This window comes from Conger conger, chromosome 13 (assembly GCF_963514075.1).
Source record: "Conger conger chromosome 13, fConCon1.1, whole genome shotgun sequence".
Lineage (NCBI taxonomy): Eukaryota > Metazoa > Chordata > Actinopteri > Anguilliformes > Congridae > Conger > Conger conger.
The window spans coordinates 14,630,666-14,650,838 of NC_083772.1; the positions used below are offsets into that span (position 1 = coordinate 14,630,666).

General features: G+C 46.5%; 1 protein-coding gene across 3 annotated transcripts in view; it reads right to left on the reverse strand.

Moving 5' to 3' along the window:
• Window positions 1–20,173, reverse strand: part of slc8a2b (solute carrier family 8 member 2b) — a 92,768-nt gene that overhangs the window by 33,303 nt on the left and 39,292 nt on the right. For 2 of the 3 annotated variants that reach the window (XM_061218409.1, XM_061218408.1), the window contains exon 2: window positions 663–1,082. In XM_061218409.1, the coding sequence (XP_061074393.1) occupies window positions 663–1,004 (342 nt within the window). In that variant the 5' untranslated portion in view covers window positions 1,005–1,082. Of the gene's footprint in view, window positions 1–662; window positions 1,083–1,281; window positions 1,405–20,173 lie in introns of those variants that run through there. The other variant, XM_061218407.1, reaches the window with a different exon arrangement.

Sequence of the window (20,173 nt, forward strand, 5' to 3'; positions counted from 1 at the left end):
GAAGGGCAGCTGCTGTGATAAACAGCTTTGTTTCTCTAATTCTCTACAAAGCAACTGGCGGTCCTGTCTCGCACGTCTGATTCCTGGAACGTCTCCATTTATCCTGTGCGTTTCCCTTTTGTCTTGTTTGTCGACTTGCCAGAGGAATAGCTTTCCCCCTTTTCATTTGTTATTTAATTTTCTGCAAAAAAAAATATCTGAACAAAAAAAATCTCTCTGGCGTCATATGGTTTGTCATACGGAATCAATCTCATCCGATAAGGGTCTCCCTGTGTGTGTGTGTGTATGGGGAGTACCTATGTGTGAGTGTGTGTGTGTGCGTGAGTCTGCGTGTGAGTGTGTGTGTGTACGTGAGTCTGCATGTGAGTGTGTGTGTGTGTGTGCGTGAGTCTGCGTGTGTGTGTGTGTGTGTGTGTGAGTCTGCGTGTGTGTGTGTGTGTGTGTGTGTGTGTGTGTGCGTGAGTCTGCGTGTGAGTGTGTGTGTGTGCGTGAGTCTGCGTGTGAGTGTGTGTGTGTGCGTGAGTCGTTGTGTGAGTGTGTGTGTGTACGTGAGTCTGTGTGTGAGTGTGTGAGTGTTGGTGCGTGAGTCTGCGTGTGTCTGCGTGTGTGTGTGTGCGTGAGTCTGCGAGTGCGTGAGTCTGCGTGTGAGTGTGTGTGGGTACCTGGGAGGTGATGACCTCGATGGAGGCCATGAAGCGGTCGGCGACGATGGACACGCCCAGGAAGGTGTACATGAGGCAGACGAAGTAGACCACGGCGCGGGCCACCTTGTCCCCCAGGCCGGGGCCGCTGGGCTCCCACACGGGCAGCAGCACGCCACGCTTGCAGCCGGAAGGGCTCCCGGCGCAGGGCCGCCGGCCCCCGGCCGTGCCGTTGCCTGAGGTCCCGGGGGCCGTGGACACGGCCCGCTCCTCCTCCTCGCGCTGGGACTCCGGGGCGCAGGGCAGGGGGAGCAGCAGGAGCAGGAGGAGGAGGAGGCGCGGCGTCGGGGAGCGGAGCGCCATGGCCGCAGCGGGGCGGAGGGGCGGACAGAGGGAGGGAGCAGACGCTGGTGGTGCAGAGAGCGGGTGGACCCAGGTGACCTGTGAGGGGCGACAACAGAACCAAAATCAGACCTGAGGCTTTAGGAATCCGGCCTGGTCATCTTTGGGGCTTCTCTACGCGGGGAGGAGAGTGACTCCCAGGCCACAGGCTGCCACACAGAGGAAGATTAAAAGCATCTGCAGTGTCCTGCTCCCCTGATGCCAGTGCTCTGCTGTCAGAAAGCTGCTGACTCCTCACCGGGGCTAAACCACAGAATGCACCGGAATGCATCCCATGTTCTAATCACAGATCCGCTTGCTGCTGTCAGACCAAGGTAGTGCGGTGGGCAGAAGAGATAGAGAGAGAGAGAAGGAGGGAGAAAGAGAGGCAGGGAGAGAGAAGGAGGGAGAAAGAGAGAAAGAGAGAGAGGGGGAGAGAAGGAGGGAGAAAGAGAGGCAGAGAGAGAGGGGAGAGAAGGAGGGAGAAAGAGAGGCAGGGAGAGAGGGGGAGAGAAGGAGGGAGAAAGAGAGGCAGAGAGAGAGAGGGGGAGAGAGAGAGAGGCCCCAGAGAAGAGGCCGGCCTGGGAGGTAACGGTTACTGAGGTGACAGTGACACTGTTGCTCTGGCAGAGATAATGGCATCGCACACAAAGCTCGATTCACACCACAGCACAAACAACCCCAAACTCTCCACCGCTCACAGGCTCGTTCTGTCTCCTGTGGAGGGCCGTGACAATTCATTACAGACCATTGTAAGAGAGAATGTGTGTGTGTTCTACTGTGTGTACTGTGTCCACGTCCTCCGTGTGCTTTGAGAATTAGTGCCAAAACAGGAGATTAGAGTCCCCCTGAAACCCTTTCCCTTACTAACACACTCTCTTTCTCACACAGAAAATGCGTTAGCACTGCTACCTACACTCTAAAAGCCATTACAGTCTAATACACCAAACATCACATCCAGTAACTGTGAGAGTACAACACCAGCATCATAATGCCATGTAGTGCACATACTACATTCACAACAACATGCACGACAACAGAAATCCCAACGGGGAGGCATTACCGCCGCCTTGGAAAAGAAGGGCATTACATAAACGCTCAGTCATTTATTAGATAACAGGTGACAGAAGACTGTAGAGGAGGCTAAATTGCCTTGCTTAGATGCTCCCGAGTGATTTGCAGCATATAGAACATACAGTAATGGGGTACACAATGATGCGAAGTCATCCACTTTCCACAGTGATGACACCAGGCTTGCAGGAGTAGAGCGTGGGAGCGTGGGGGCGTGGGGGGGGGGGTGAGTTGAGGTGGACGTGACTCTGTTCAAACCAGACGGTCGCCGCGGCGGAAAAGGGACTAAGGACATCAGACATAACAGACACGTAACAGCTTCTTGCCAGGCTGGCATGTCATCATCTTTCTCTTTGGTAATAGACCACAGGGGAGTGCTTACATGGCTCCAGCTACGAGGCTTCAAAACAGCCGCACAAACACTCATTATCTCCAGTGATGGAGATAGTGTGATGGGTCTCCTTAGGCAGCACAGAGCTACATACGTGTGGGGAGGGTACACACACACACACACACAAGCCAAACGCCGTCCTTCAGTCATCCATCCATTTCCGCTTGCCAGATGTCCAGAACCACCCCAGCGCATTTCTACTGTAATTTAATTGCCCATGATGCACTGCTGATGGGAGCCATTTCCACACTGTGCTCCACTGGATCACACACCCCCCTTTCCCCCCCATCCCCCCATCCCCCCATCCCCCCCCCGGCCCCAAGGCCTGCAGTGCCCGGAATACCAAGCAGGGAAGGGGTGAAGATAGAGGTGGAGAGAGGAGAGAGGAGAGGGGGGAAGAGATGGAGGAGAGAGGAGAGAGGAGAGGGGGTGGAGATGGAGGAGAGAGATTGGGCTACTCGAGTGCATTGCCCCGCTTTTAACTGAAAAACAGAACACGGCCAGCGATGCACTGGGGTTTGATATGTGCAGGGAATGCCAAGGGATTTACAGAGAGGGAATGAGATCTGAAGAGAGAGAGAGTGAGAGAGAGAGGAGAAAACAGGACACAGCTTGACAAGGATACCAAGAATGAATGCTGACACTATAAGAGTGGGAGGGAGAGAGAGAGAGGGAGGGAGAGAGGAGGGGAAGGCATGGGCACTGGAATAAGGGGAACACCGGGATGTTTTGTCCCCCCACTTTCAGGAATTATGGAAAATGTAACGGAACGTCTAAGCCAGGTTTCGCTTTTGTTTGCACCTAACGCCAAACCAATCATAAACAACCATTATGTAATTCAAATTGATATAATGTAATCTTACATCCAATACAATTTGATGATGAATTGTGTGTGTGCCACTTGAGACATCTGCTGCAGTGATGTTAGAGTGAGCCCCCAGTTCGGATGCATTAGCCTAGCGAACGTTATTCCATATTCAAACAAAATATGCCGGGCAATGGCAAAGACGTTGACAAACAGCAGAAAGTCATAGGTTTACGTCTCTGACAGGCAATGTTCCCAACTCAGCTGCATCCAGGGTCCATCTGAGCTAGGCTTGCGAGCTTCTAGTTCTTCTAACTTTCACCAGAGTAAACTTGACATTCCCTTTGTGTGTGTGCCCCCCCCCCCCCCTCCCCCCTCCCCCCCACTACGTGGTACAATCCGGCAGCACTGAGGAGAGGGAAGCCCTGCCACAATGTTCTCATAGATATTCTCCACACGGCCCAGCGTTTCCATGGCGACTTGGCTGAAGAGTTTTGAAAGGGTGATCTATCACAGTGAGAAAAGGGAGGGAGAAAAGGAGGGTGGGGGAAGGAGGGTGGAGGACACTCCATCACAACACGCTGGAGTAGGCCAAGCGCACACACACACGCGCTGGGGTCCCCCCGTTTCAGAACACACAGACACACGCTGGACACTGCAGTCCCCAGAACACACACACACACACAATGGACACTGGCATACCGGGGTCCCCCGACTCAACGGTTACACACTCATAACACACAGCATAAAGGCTGGGGGACACGCTGACGCATATTACATTTTGTACCAGGCGTATGCAATTCTGTCCGTCCTTACCATATGAAGGGATGGAGTTACGGAGAAATGATGATGTGTTTTGAGAGTGCGTGCGTTCTCCCTGTTAAAGACTTGACGACTGCCTGCTTAATTCAGCATAAGCGATTCTAAGGATGAGACAGGGGAGTGAGACGGGTCGTGAGATGTTTTCTGCGGGATAGGGCGTGGGTGCAGCAGCTGAAAATTAACAGAGATGGACCCCCTGCAGAGACACTCGTCTGATCTCCCAGCATTCCCTGGGCGCAGATCCCAGGGCAGCATGAACCACGGCCTCTCGCTGAGTCAGTTGCCGTTCCTGCCTAATACACCCCCAGATTAAGAGTGCCCAGAACACCCCTCCCCCACCCCAATGAGGCGACACGTTAGGCGGCGTGAGCCAATTGCAGCTTGTCGCTTGGCAGACGGTTAGCGCAAGATTCCCGCAGCACCACCTGAGACTGACACCTCCATCCATCCAAGAAGCATCTGATAAAATGTATGATTTAGTGGTCTATTTCACGGCCTGCTTAGCCAGCTTTTCTGCAAACCGAAGCCCTTGTGGAGTCAGATTGAAGTGTCCTTGGCGATGTGGAGTTGCATCAGTCTCCACCAGATGGGTTTGCCTGCCTCACACCTCTGGAGCCAAATTTGAATCGCTTCCCAAACATTCACAGATCATCCTTGTGTGTTCCCATTCCTGAGCTCCAATAATCCCAAGAACAAATAGCGCTCCATCTTTTTAGGAACGCAATGAAGATTATTTCCTCCATGCAAGCAGCAGTGTGTGATATGTAAACCCCACTACTACGAGCAACCAATTTTTTAAACTTGTGGCCCTTAATGGTGGAGCCCGTATTTGATTAGACTAATTAATTCCTGAATAAGATTGCGTCCCACTAGGATGATAAGCAATACTCCACAGTTGACTGAAGTAGAATACACTGCACTGTATTGGTTATTACACCGATAAGACCAGGGCAAGGATTTGCACTCTGTCTGGGTTTGGTTCAGCTCCATTTCTATTCTGTCAGTTCTGTAAATTAATCGAAATTCAATTTATTTCCCGAATTAGAGGTATTGAAATGAAATTGACCCCAATTTCTTTTTAAATGGAACTGACCTCCACTGACTGAATACTGAACCTCTAGTAAATATGCCATGGTGGAGTGGCATATTTAAGGCCAGGCCAGCAGCAGAACAAAGAGAGTGAACGGGAGTAGGGCGAGAGAGAGAGAGAGACAGGCAGAGAGAGAGAGAGGACCTTTAAAAACCTTTTTAAACAACTGTCAAATAACAGCGCGCATAATTGAGAGAGTACAAGAAAAGACGGAGAAAGAGAAAGTGGACTTGACCTTTAGAAGCATTTCATTTAAGAGCTGTCAGAAGGGGGCATACATAATGCTGTAGGTACAGAAAGGATATCGGGGAAGGATGGTGGGAGGAAGGAGGGGTGCAGCGGAGATGGATGATGCGAGCCGGGATTCGTCTCCCTCAGTCACTCAGTGAAATAGGGCCTTCCAGTGAGAGCAATCAATATGTGACCTCAGAATATCCCCTCCCAAGTTCATAAACACAGCTGAACACACCAAAGAGCACAGAGGACAAGAAGAAATAAGCAAATAAGCCCTGATGTAAAATCCAGCTATGCCAGCTTGACCAGCTTGAAAATTGAGTCATAAAGCTGGTCTAGCTGGGTATGAGCCTGCCAACCAGCTAGTGCTGGCAGCTTGTCTGAGCTGTTTCGAAACACAGCTTGAGCTGGTCAAACCATGTCAAGCTGGCCTGAACTGGTCAAAGAGCTAAACCATGTTGAGCTGGGAGCTGGTCCGAACTGGTGAAGCAGCTACCAGCTGTTTCAAAACATGACTTGAGCTGTTTTCAGCAGGGAGCGTCTCTGAATAATATATCTGCAGTCAAAAACATAGTAGTTAGGTTGCCTTTACTCTGCGATTCTCAAGGCCACACATTACAGAGTTTTATTACTGGGTCACATTACTTAGCGCCTAGCCATGGCGTTACGAATTCTCCCCATACGCTGACTAATGAATTTACTGGCAGGCAATATTAGAACTCAAGATGTTTTGATGTGTTCCTCTGGGTTGATATGCTGCTGCGTGCTCGGAATGGAAACTCAGTGATGTTTATTTATTCGTCTATTTTGCCCAGTCAGTGTTAGAAGTCGAAATGTCTGTGAGGTCAGGCGGAGAAGATTGTTCCTCAGCGTCGATGTTGTCGAGCGCACCAAGTTAAAAAAAGTGACAGTTGAATGTAAAATGGTGGCTCCTACTGTGCCATATCTCAGTCACCCAGGTCACAAGTCGAGGATGACTGGGAAGGGACCGGTAGCGACTGTATCAGAGCGCGCTCCCACAGTTCTGTTGTCGAAGGCTGTTGTTGTCGAAGGCGGCGCGCCGGGCCCTCTGGAAGGGAGCAGATGGAGACGGGGAAAGAGTGTGGAGGGAACCGAGACAGAGGGAGCCCTGGAGAGATGCCCCCCCCCCCCCACACACCCCCCTCAATGCTGTTTTTCCCGTTTGAGAAAAGAAAGGGAAACACACAAGCTTGCACCTGGGCTTACAGAGTCGAGCCCATAATTATGCAGCGGTTCACTTTCTCACCGTCTTATAGGGCTGGACAGCATAGCGAATACAATCCAAAACACCCATTTGAGGAGACAAAGTGTGCAAATAAAATGGATAAAATGGCAGGAATTCACCAGAAAATAACGAATAAATTGTGCGGCAGAATCTGTTGAAAAGCACCATTAGTGCTCCCGGGAATCAATCCTATTCCATTTGAAGATGTTTACGGCCTATAGGAAAGCCATTAGCGGTAGTGCGTGGTGAGGTCACTGGGAAGAGGATGATTAAATAAGATCACCTTGTTTTGGCTCCAGGGATGACGAGATGTGGATGACATTAACGTGATCATGGGCGCCAAGGGAAAAGGCTTTAATTGGGACGGGACAGGGGGGATCATCTGCGGCTAACAGTGGTCAGTGGCCCTGGGCAAATCAACCTCTGCTTAGACAAAGTGGGGGGAGACAGAGACTTTTCCAATGGAATTTTCCGTTAAGATGTCATCGGCCCGCTTCTGCCTGACACAGATCGGCTCAGATGCTCTTTGGAGTCGCACACGACGTGCACTGTACGGAGCAATGACCTCACCTTCTGCTGGAGGGGCACACGTACACCCATAAGGTGGCACCGTACAGCCCCCCAGCCCTGTGTCGATAGCAGTCTCTGTAGTGGCGTTTCCGGCCAACTGTTTTTATTTGAAATTTAAATTTGCACATAAGAAAATTGCAGTGGAAATGCCTGAAATAAAAGTCAAAATAAAACACTGAACATAATATAAAAGGGTTATGGAAACCAATGGAAACATATTTTTTTGAATGCATTATGATGTGACGACGACCGAAGGTCCCATGCTTCTGCTCGAGCCAAAAAAAGGGCAGCTGGCCCAGAGACCCTCCCCCAGATCTCTGGCTGGCCCCAGCTGGCCCAGAGACCCTCCCCCAGATCTCTGGCTGGCCCCAGCTGGCCCAGAGACCCTCCCCCAGATCTCTAGCTGGCCCCAGCTGGCAGTCTTCTGATTACGTAATCTTGTTGCGCCCTCTTCAGAACATTAGCAAAACACACAGTGATTTGCATTTTCTTTTGCCAACCTTTGGACAGAAACTTAGCTAGTGTGAGGCAACAGCCACATAGCTAAAACAACAGAGGTTTTCGCAGCGTTACTGGAATGTTCTATGCATGTCATACCATTACCGCTGCATGGCAGCAACATTGTGGGAATGTTTGATGTGAGTTGGCAGTATTCCCAAACCCACGGAAAAGGATTTTTCAAATTCAAGCTTAGGGGTACCCCCAGTGCTGTTTTTGTCTTTCAACCAATTTTATATTGATTATGAAAATAAAAAAGGGCTTTAAGTTCTGTATTTTTACCATAAACATCTTCTAGCACAGCATTAGTTGGCTCTTGAATTTTTTATATTCCACAAAAGGATTCATTTCAATAACCAAGTGTCGATACTTTCAGCAGTGTTGTACTAATGTCACCTGTCAGTCTGTAATATAATCAGCTGAGAATGTAACAGCTTCCTAATGAATTGTATCACATATATCATATATCACATATATCACGGAAAGGGAAAGCGTTAGCTGATCTGATTGATTCAGGCCCAGTTTCACGGACACAGAGTAGTCCAGGAGTTTTGCATGGAGAATTAAAGGTACTTTTCACACCTATATATGTGTATGTATATGTATTTAAACAGGCATACCAAAATAAATACATACGTACGTGCATAAGTACGTACTTATGTACATATATACACACATATAACTCTGTTGGCAGAACTGCATCTGTTTTTGCCCTTTGGCTACTGCACCCCCCCCCCACACACCCCCTCCCGATCCGTTTTCCGACCCCATCCCCCACCCCAGCAGCCCTGCATGCCAGCTTAGTCTCAGTTGGCTTCACCCACCCTGCCTGTACCACCCCCGTCCTCTCCTTCCTGCAATGATGTCATCCCATTGTGGCCGCACTGGGCTCCATTGTACGGGCACCCATGAGCCCCTCCCCCACCCCAAAGTAAAACGAAGGGAGTGCTGCCTGGGGGCAGAGCTCGACCTGCGGTCACAGCCCCACTGGGGCCTGGCATGTGCTGAACGCACGGGCCGGCCATGCCCTTCAAACGCCCTTCAACCTACACAGGTACAACACCTCGCCTACATACAGGTCACTGCACCCAGGGAGGATTCAGTACTGGTTATGGACAGGTACAACACCACGCTTACGTACAGGACACTGCACCTAGGGAGGATTCAGCACTGGTTATGGAATGACGTGATAAAAGATCAATCATTAAAACCATGACCTTTATATGCAACCCGCCTTTTGTTATTTGAAAGATTTTAAAAAACCTCTTACTGCAGCCTCATAAAACAAGATCACGCCTGCCCGTGCTCTTGTGAAATGGTGGGATCTCATTGGCTGGGAATGGGGTCAAGCAGGGATACAAGGGGGAGTTTCTGCTTTTTATTTTTGTTGTCAAGTTTGTTCGCCTTTTCCTCTTCTTTGTGCCACTCATTTGCCGCCTTGTGCTGTTCTAGTTAAGTCCACATTGAATTCAACAAACCGTAGTGAAGTCCTCATCAGGACAGAAAGTGCAATTATACCTGTTGTGTCAGTTATAATTGCATCTTGAACAACAACAAAATCATTTTCACTTTGCAGGACCAGGTTTTTCCAATGCCTAAAATATATGAATCAACGGGAGCAAGGACAGTTCCATGCTATAATTAACTCGACACATCTAAAAAGATACATCTTCCTGGGGCTTGAAATCAATTTTTCATTCCTTTCGAAAGGCCAATAAATGGGAAATGAACCTATGCCCAGCCACAGTGATCAGCTGTTCAGAGTTTTCATGTGACATCGGAGGTTATACAGTTAGTTAACTAGGGAAAGGACAGGAACTACCAGGAACATAAGAGTTCACTTCCCCAACACACCTGTGCCCTGAACCTTTTTTCTCATAATATTTTTTATAAAGTATCCCTGAAACAGGCTATGTGCCCCTCAGACATTTAGTACACTGTGGAGTGTGCTGAAGTGTTGTTGTGATGCACTGTGGATTGTGTGTGGTACATTGTGGAGAGTGTGTGTGGTACATTGTGGAGTGTATGTGTGGTACATTGTGGAGTGTGTGTGTGGTACATTGTGGAGTGTGTGTGGTACATTGTGGAGTGTGTGTGGTACATTGTGGAGAGTGTGTGTGGTACATGGCGGAGAGTGTGTGTGGTACATTGTGGAGTGTGTGTGTGTGGTACATTGTGGAGTGTGTGTGGTACATTGTGGAGTGTTTGTGTGGTACATTGTGGAGTGTTTGTGTGGTACATTGTGGAGTGTGTGTGTGGTACATTGTGGAGTGTGTGTGGTACATTGTGGAGTGTGTGTGTGTGGTACATTGTGGAGAGTGTGTGTGGTACACTGTGGAGTGTGTGTGTGGTACATTGTGGAGTGTGTGTGTGGTACATTGTGGAGTGTGTGTGGTACATTGTGGAGTATGTGCTGCAGTCCCCAGGGCTGCACTCTAGCATGACCACTGTGTGTCCAGACAAAAGATGAATAAAGGTCACATGACCCAGCTCCAAAGGTCACATGATCCTACTCCAGCCCTGGAGACACTCACAGTGGTCTCTGTAACTGTGCAGATTATTGGAACCTGTAATGCTAAGGTCATGCAGAACTGTTACAGAAACCTTCAGCCAATCACAGCAGCATTAAGGAAACCCTTTCAGCCAATCACTGTGGCATTAAAGAAACTTCATCAACCAGTCACATAACATTACATTACATTGCATTAATGGCATTTGGCAGACGCTCTTATCCAGAGTCGTGTACAACAAAGTGCAAAGTGCATACCCATAACCAAGGATAAGTGCGCTGAAAGACCCTAGAGGGAAGTACAATTTCAACTGCATAATCATTCTAAAGCCAATCACTGTGGCACTGTGGCTTTTCTTAAAATCTACAACCAAACACTGTGGCATTAATAAAAGGATTATAGAGATCCTTTCAGCTGATCACTATGGCATTAAAGAAACACTTTCAGCGAATCACTGTGGCATTAAATTATATGTATCAGCCAATTACTGTGGCTTAAAAAAAACTACAATAGAACCTGTGGCTAAGCAGAGCTATTGGATAAAGTGAACTTTATCATTCACATAGTCATAAACATAACAATTGACTGTGGCATTACAGAAAGTTGACAGCCAGTGACTGAGCAATTACAGAAAGTTGACAACCAATCAGCGTGACATTACAGCAGCCCTCTCCGGAGACAGCCTTTCAGTCCTGTCGGGAGTGTGGTGGCAACGGCACAGAAACATCACGCGACCGTGCTGCAGCTCGGCTGGACTTTCGGGGGCTCCTCCTGAGCGACCACCTGTCCCAGGACACGATCCACCTGCACGCTTGCCATGCGTGGAGTCACCGACCCTGCCAGCATTGCATTCTGGGCCTGCATTCGCGGGCAACACGTCTCCTGCAGAAAGAGCTAACGCCGTACTCTGTGTTACACGCTGGCTCGCTCTAACCCCGTACCGTGCAGAATTTCAGTCCGCAGATAACGCAAGGCTTCTGAACGTTGCGGTCTTCCAGACAGGAAGAGCGTTTGGACGCGATCAGGGATCAGTATTCATGCAGGAACTCTTTAAGGCAATTCCACGTCCAGGCTTCAAAGATTCTGGGATGTGAGGCGAGGGAAAGCTAAGACAGCCCGTTTGTCATATCGGATTGGGCGATGCGATACATAACCAGTCGAATGGCGAAACTGATCCGGTAATTCTATGCGCACGGTTACACGCAGAAAGACTCAGAGGACTAAGGAATGACATCATCAGACAATTAAATTCCAGCTGTCATCTGAGCGAGATAGTTACCAGGAGACCTTGGGAGAAAAACACACCGTTGCGCTCCCTGCCATTTGAATTAAGTGGATAATTGGTGATTATTTGGCCTGCATGCCAATGTCTCTCACCGGAGACACAAAGTAGACAATGCAGACACCTGTGGCGAAGATTGCAAAGCTCCATCTGGATTCAAAGCACCACAGGACACGCAGCGAGTCTGAACACAAACAGTGAAGATATTTCTGGGCCAGTTGGTGGCTGTTTGGTTGACCTGTCTGCCTTTTTGGCATTGCCAATTGGTTTAAGTGCAAGAGGGCAACACCTCCAGTCCAAACACAGGAAGGGGAACTGGAGCTGTAAGTGGCTCTTCCTTTAAAATGTGTTTTCCCGAATCGCACTTGAACCCAATTTGGGGTGGTTCAGTAGGATAATGGGTAAACATCGCTTGACTGTGAGCCAAGAAAGATCAACAGCCCACCCTCTCCTCCTGAGCCTCTGCAAGTGGACCAGCTGTGAGTTGTCATATCGCGCGTGAAACACGGGGGAAAATAAAAACAATTTCTCAAAAACAATTGTTTCCATGCCAACAGAACTCAATAAGCTGATTCTATTTTGTACAATACTATACTATACTGGGTATGCCAGGAAGACATTTCCAAACTACATGGGCTCTGGGTAGGTGAGGGACTGTGAAGCCTTCCTCTGGCCCAAGACTCAGACTGCCATCAGCAGGGCCCTTTCCATCACTGTTTTACCCACATCCCCCTGCTGGGACTTAGGGTGTGATTGAAAGTGAAGCGCTCCCTATTTGACAACTTACATCACCCCTCAGTGAACTCCCATTAGGACGCTAAGACAGCCATGGCCAAGCCACTCATCCATCCACATCGGGTCCTCAACCTGTCTGTGACACACTTTGTAGGGCTTATACCGAATATATACACTCAGTGAGCACTTTATTATGCTGACCTGTACACCAGCTTTTAATGCAAATACTTCATCATCCAATCATGGGGCAGCAACTAAATGCATAAAAGCATGCAGACGTAGTCAAAGAGGTTCAGCTGTTTTTCAGACCAAACGTCAGAATGGGGAAGACGTGATCTAAGTGATTTTGATCATGGAATGATTGTTGGTGCCAGACAGGATGTCAGAAACTGCTGATCTCATGCACAACAGTCAATAGCACAGAAAGTTGAGAATGGTGCAAAAAACAAAAAAACATCCAGTGAGCAGCAGTTCGGCGGGCAGACATGCCTTGTTAATGAGAGAGGTCAGAGGAGAATGACCAGACTGGTCAAAGCTGACAGGAAGGTGACAGTAACACAAATACACACACATTACAACCGTGGCAAAGCAGGGAATCTCTGAACACACAACGCGTCAAACCTCTTAGTGGATAGACTACAGCAATAGAAGACCAATACGTTTAAAAAAGAAGTCTAATAAATACCTAATAAAGTGCCCACACTGCGTGTATTCATGTGTGCAGAGACACAATGGAGATTCATAAAATAATATCACACCATAGACGTGAATACAGCCCCAGAACACAGAGAGGCCTATTTTCCACAAAGTGCAAACCGTCAAACTAGCGTTAACACAGCGCACTGGTGAACTGAGCCATAGCCGACTCAATGTCAGTATTTTCGTCACTGGAGACTGCAGTATATCTAATGGACATTGCCTATGGCTCTGGTGAAGGTTTGGTTTCATTGTGGCCAGTCAGTTTGGCTATTTTCTTTGCCGTTAAGGCAATAAGTGAACTGGCAGTTTTCTGTACTGATCCAGGAGATGCAGAATTATCATATCAGCATTTACTGTACGCACCGTCAAAAAGGACATTGTCAAACATTCTGCAAACTGAAGCCTTTTTTCATCTTTGCGGGAAAAAAGTATTGATTTAATATTTTAATCCCCCCCCCCCTTTTTTACTGTAATTTTTTGTAGTCATACCTGCTTGTTGACATCACTATTTTCTGTTTACCAGACTATATTAGAGGCACATTATGCATTCTCCACTTCAGCTATGTTCCACTGATAAATCTGTGATGCTCCGCGTCTCATACATCCACCGAAGCCATTAGACTCTCTGAGAAACACATGCAATTACACCTTATCGACATTAAGCCCTGACACCAACAAGCACGCACTAAACCCATACAAATCTCTTTTCATTTATAGGAAACCAAACTACTATCAAGGTCAGGAAAAGTGTATGTCTCAGCACTACCGCTAAAGCATACAATTTGGAAAACTAAAGTGTTTGAGTTGTAGTGCAGTACAAGATGCACTGGAAAAAGCCATAGCTATATTCAAAGAATGAAAAGCATACTACAAGTATGTACTATTGCAAGAGCAGTGTACCACTAAGTATGGAAATACAGTCGACGTGCTAGCGACAGAAAAGAAACGCAAATAAATGATTACCCACATGCTTATCAACAGATGAACTCAAGTAGAGGAAACATATTTCTGCAGTTTCGGGCCTTCTGCACTGTGGGTTTGCCTGAGGAGAAGCAGTGAGAACCCACTGCCCCCACTCAGTTCTATGGTCGTTTGCTTTGGGTGTTAACTGAGTTTTATCTGTTGGCACATTTGAGTGCATCACTGTGTGATCGTGTTATCTACTTTACATTAACTGACTGGGCTATGGAAGAAATCATTTGATTACATTTCATTAGGTTGGAGGTTCTACTGCGTATTTGTTTAACCCATTCAATGCCGGAGTGTTCTGGAACAGGCAGCCTTCCAAACGCTGCAGTCCCTGCCAATATGGCTGCAAACATTCTACATTTTTAGACTAGTTGTGTCAATGTGCAAACCTCTAATAAAACACATTATTTATACTAAACAGAATTACTTGTTAACGAGGAACAGAAGATACACTCACTGAGCACTTTATTAGGTAATTATTAGACTTATTTTTTAGACTTCTACTGCTGTAGCCTATCCACTAAGAGGTATGATACGTTGTGTGTTCAGAGATGCTCTTCTGCATACCACTGTTACTGTTACTGTTACTGTTACTGTCACCTTCCTGTCAGCTTTGACCAGTCTGGCCATTCTCCTCTGATGTCTTTCATTAACAAGGCATTTCTGTCTGCCAACCTGCTGCTCACTGGATTTTTTGTTTTGTTTTTTGCAGCATTCTTTGCAAACTCTAGAGACTAGTGCGCGTCAGCAGTTTCTGAGATACTCAAACCACCCTGTCTGCCACCAACAATCATTCCATGGTCAAAGTCACTTAGATCCCATTTTTTCCCCATTCTGATGGTTGATGTGATGCAGCTCCTGACCCGTATCTGTAATAGTATGTGTAATAAAGTAAAAATGTTCTTAATAAAGTGCTCGGTGAGTGTATATAGATACAGTACCCTATAGGTTACAGCCACATCCACGTGTAACATTTCAGTCTTAAACACACTATCAGCTAGAACAAAGTCAAATAATATTGATATATATAGATATCCCAGGCTTTTCAGATTTGTTAACTCTTACACTGGGTTGCTTAAAAGGCATGCAAGGCATTATTCAACACCAAATCTGCACAGAGCAGTGTTTTTATTGAGACACTGCCTAACCCACACTGAAGTTGACGGATTCACTGCCGACCACAAAATGACCAGATCGAGAACGGCAAGCGTTAAGCAAATTGGCTAGTGCCCCGGTGCATCTGCTGAGAAACTCTGACCACCAACCCCGACTCTCAGGCTGTTTCAGTACCGCATACAGGCTAAACTAGGCCAGGGGGGGTGTCTCCCCCCCGGTTTGGCAGTGTCTCTATAAAAATGCTGCACTATGCAGATTTGGTGTTGAATAATGCCTTGCATGCCTGTATGTGGTGAATTCCGCCCTGCCAAATGTGAATTCCCCGGGTGGTGGTGACAGTCGTGAAGTGAGTCACCTTCCTTTGTGACCATAAGCCTCCAGCCCACGCAGCACACCGCTGAGACCTGCTGATCTGTGAGGAAGATGGCAGCTGTGTGGGTCAGCAGCAGAGCAACAGAGGTCTCTGTGCACCCCTGAGGGTCCTGGATGGGACTGGAGGGGGTCCCTGGCCTGATCTGATCTGCAATGACTTTTTGGACATTTGGAGAAAACATTGAAAAAAATAAAACCTCTTTCAAAAAAAACAAAAACCTTTTTATATAACACATTTCAACTCATGTTTGAGTTTCCCCCTGGATGCCTTTGAGTCCAGCTGGGGAACCCTGGATCAGAAAAGGTTGAAAACCCCTGCTTTATGGGGAGGTGAGACGCCACTGCATACAAACAGGGACCCTCCTGGCACCAACAATTATTCCATGGTCAAAGTCACTTAGATCACATTTTTCCACATTCTGATGGTTGATGTGAACATTAACTGAAGCTCCTGACCCGTATCTGCATGACTGTATGCATTGCACTGCTGCCACACAATTGGCTGATTAGATAATTGCATTAATAAGTATGTGTAATAAAGTAAAAATGTTCTTAATAAAGTGCCCGGTGAGTGTATATAGATACAGTACACTATAGGTTACAGCCATATCCACATGTAATATTTCAGTTTAGCACTATCAGCTAGAACAAAGTCAAATAATATTGATGGCAGTATAAATAATTTATTTCCCAGGCATTTCAGCTTGGTTAACTGGGTTGCTTAAAAAGCAAAGGCATTATTCAACACAAATTTTCACAGAGTAGTGTTTTTATAGAGACACTGCCTAACCCACACTGAAGCTGACGGATTCACTGCTGACCACAAAACTACCAAACCAGGCCAGGGGTTAGGGTTAGGGTCACTTAGATCACATTTTTTCCACATTCTGATGGTTGATGTGAACATTAACTGAAGCTCCTGACCCGTATCTACATGATTTTATGCATTGCATTGATGCCACATGATTGGCTGATTAGATAATAAAGTAGGTGTACAGGTGTTCATAATAAAGTGAGTGTTTATGTGTATGCTCATTTGTGCATCTGTAAATGTTTGTGTGTGTTTGCGTATACATGCAAGGTGACACGTTCATGTTGTGTGCGTGTGTGCATGCAGACTGCACATGGCTGAATGTGTGTGTAACAGCAATACGCTAAAAGAGCTGTAGCATTTCCTTTGATTTCCATAGCTTTTTGATCTGACAAACCAGACAGCTTATTTAGCTTCCCGGGTTGATACCTATTCTTTTGGCTGGTGTATAATATTGTCACAAGTCTTCACGCTTTGTATTGGGGTGACATGGCTCAGGCAGTAAGAGCAGTCGTCTGGCAGTCGGAGGGTTGCCGGTTCGATCCCCCGCCTGGGCTGTGTCGAAGTGTCCCTGAGCAAGACACCTAGCCCCCAAAATGCTCCTGGCGAGCTGGTCGGCATCTTGCATGGCCGTCGGTGTGTGAGTGTGTGTATGAATGGATGAATGAGAAGCATCAATTGTACAGCGCTTTGGATAAAGGCGCTATATAAATGCCAACCATTTACCATTTATTGAGAAAGGCTCAAGCGATTATTAGACTGGAAAATCACTGGTTGAAGTAACCAAGGCTGCTGTATCGGCAGCGTGGTTTCCAGGCTACAAATATCTTTTTTACTTTAATTTTTTATCCAGTTGTGTGGTTTACCTGCAATGCAACTCGCTGAGTTATTTTCCATTGCGTTGATTGCATATTGGCTAGCCTACACTATATGTGGTGGAATGACCACAGTGGTGGAATGTGGTGGAATGACCTCCCGGTGAATGTCAGAACGGCAGAGTCTCTGACCTCCTTCAAGCGCAGACTGAAGACCCATCTCTTCAGGCTACACCTTTCCCTCCCCAACTCACAATCACTGTGATTAGCCTTAGACCGTAATGGCACTTATGTATAGATATCGTTACTTGTATAGGTATTGTTGTTTTTATTGGCTGTTGTTGTATTCTAGCTGCCAACTGTGTTATGCTAGTTTGAAAGTTGATTGTACTCTTCAAGGGTTCTGAATTTCTGTATGTTTACACTAGGACTCGGAACTGTACTGTCCTCTCAGGTCTACTTTTGCACTTGTTCTTGTGATTGATTTGCACTTTGTTGTACGTCACTCTGGATAAGAGCGTCTGCTAAATGCCACGTAATGTAATGTAATGTAATGTAATGTAATATGTTATTTTGTTATAATAAGATATAAATCACATGAAGTCATATTCCAAAGGTTGGGAGTATTACATATTGATTTTATATTTATATTTTCATTACAGGTAACCTATATCTATGCCCATATATACAGTATATAACCATTCTGAAATGGTACATACAGTGAGCTCCATAACACCAGTATCAGACTGGTTGTGTGGAGCACAAACCCATCCAAACACAAGTCTGTCCATGCAGACGTGGAGAGGCAGTCTCCCCAAATGCCGGCTCGTTCCTCACATTTTCAGTTACGGTTATCCTCAGTGATGCGGACGCCTCCAGCACAGACCAAAAGGTCCACGTCTCCGCACCGCAGTGCATGCTGGGAAATGGGAAACCTGCTCATTAATAATATCCCTTGGCTGCCTAGCCAAGCGTTGATGAATGACTGTTGTTGGGAAATCATCAGAGATTTGTGTGCAGCACTGCTATTTATAACATGTGCGCTGGCTACATGTACAGCTGCTGGAAAATTGCAACACAAGTCAATTACCTTCCTTATTTCCTGGGCTAATGAAGGACTTTGCGCCTCAGTCTTTTCCTTGGGCAAACCACTACACTTCACTCCCATTTCGCCTGTCACTGATCTGAAACATAACAGAGGGAGGGAGGGCTCCAATACAGAGGGCTGCATGTAGCAATTTCAGCGGCCGGCCCTGTGTTTGAATGTGCTGAGGGGAAACTCATCAGTCTCACTGACACACATATGTGTATTTATGGGGCGGGGGGGGAAGGGCACCGGAGATATAAGGACAATGTGGGTTGATGGAAAAAGAGCAAAAAAACTGACAGAGAGAGAAAGAGAGAGACAGAGAAAGAGGGAGAGAGACAGAAACAGAGAGAGAGAGGGAGAAACACAGACAGACAGAAACAGAGAGAGACTTAGAGAGAGACTTATCCATCCTATTAGAAGAGGAGAAGAAGTGCCTTCAACTGCCGGCAGAATACATCACTGCCTGTCAGCATCTTATGGACACTGAGTAACATGAACCACATAAAAACATTTTATTTTTATTTACCTACGTAAGGTAATAGGTTTTTCTTTTCTCACTCTCTTCACATTCAAAGTTCTTATTGTAAAGTATGGTTAGTGTGTTCATTTGTTTCTAGTCCTTCAATGTTAAATGGGTGTTTTTTTATTTTTTTACATGCTTTGGCAATACAAAATGTAATGTTCTGTCGTGCCAATAAAGCAACTTGAAGTGAACTGAATTGAGAGAGAGGGAGAGACAGAGAGAGCGACAGAGAGAGAAGTCAATAAGGGATGCGCAGGGAATTACAGATGCAGAGGGGCTGTGAGAAGGAGACTAAAAGGGAGAAGAGGAAAGAGAGAGCGAGGGAACGAGTCGATGGAGTGAGAGAAGACTGATGCCTCCGTCTTTCACCATCAGGTTCCCTGCTACCCAGCCTCATTTAGAGAATCCAGAGGAAACATATTACCCCCGTAAGAAGGCAGGTATATGGCAAGTTAATTAACACTCCATACCATCCATTCTCCAAAGCAGTTTGTCCCAGTCAGAACTGCACAGAAACCAGGAGCTATTAAAAAATGAGGGGGGGAGCTAAACCGGGACAGGGTTGACCAATGGCCATGGAGCAGGGACTGGTCGTGACCAGACTACTGTTTGAGGAGCTGACGGGCGGGGGGGGAGAACTGCACAGCAGAACCTCTTACAGAGAAAAGCTCATGTAACTCAATTCAAACGCCACACAAAACCCCACAAACGCTTTCACTTAAATAGCATTTGAAATGAGCAAGTTAGATCCTATGGGTTATCCAGTTTAAACATGAATATTATTGGGAATGTATTGGGGATATCAAATTTTAATGTCTATTTTGGCAATGTCGCTGCAGGTGAATTCTCACCAGAGGAATGTACAGTGAGCTGCATAATGTTTGGGACAAATACATACTTTTTCTTGATTTAGCTCTGCACTCCACAGTTTTAGATTTGTAATCAAACATTACATGCGGTTAAAGTGCATCTGGTCAGCTTTTGTTCAAGGGTATTATTATACACTGTGGGAAACACAGCACTTTTTATACAGAGACCCCAAAGACTTCAAGGCACCACAACCGTGGCGACAAAAGGCTTTGGATTAGTCTGGCATGTTCAATCCCTTCCTTGCTGCTGGTATAAGAGAGCTTTCAACATCGAGTCTTGATTCTAGGCTTTTGATTGCCTTGGTTAACCAGTCTGATACTGGTGTTATGGAGCTCACTGTATGTACCATTTCAGAATGGTTATATACTGTATATAAGGGCATAGATATAGGTTACCTGTAATGAAAATATAAATATAAAATCAATATGTAATACTCCCAACATTTGGAACATGACTTAATGTGATTTATATCTCATTATATCAAAATAACATATAGTGTAGACTAGCCAATATGCAATCAACGCAATGGAAAATAACTCAGCGATTTGCATTGCAGGTAAACCACACAACTGGATAAAAAATAAAAGTAAAAAAGATATTTTTAGCCTGGAAACCACACTGCCAATACAGCA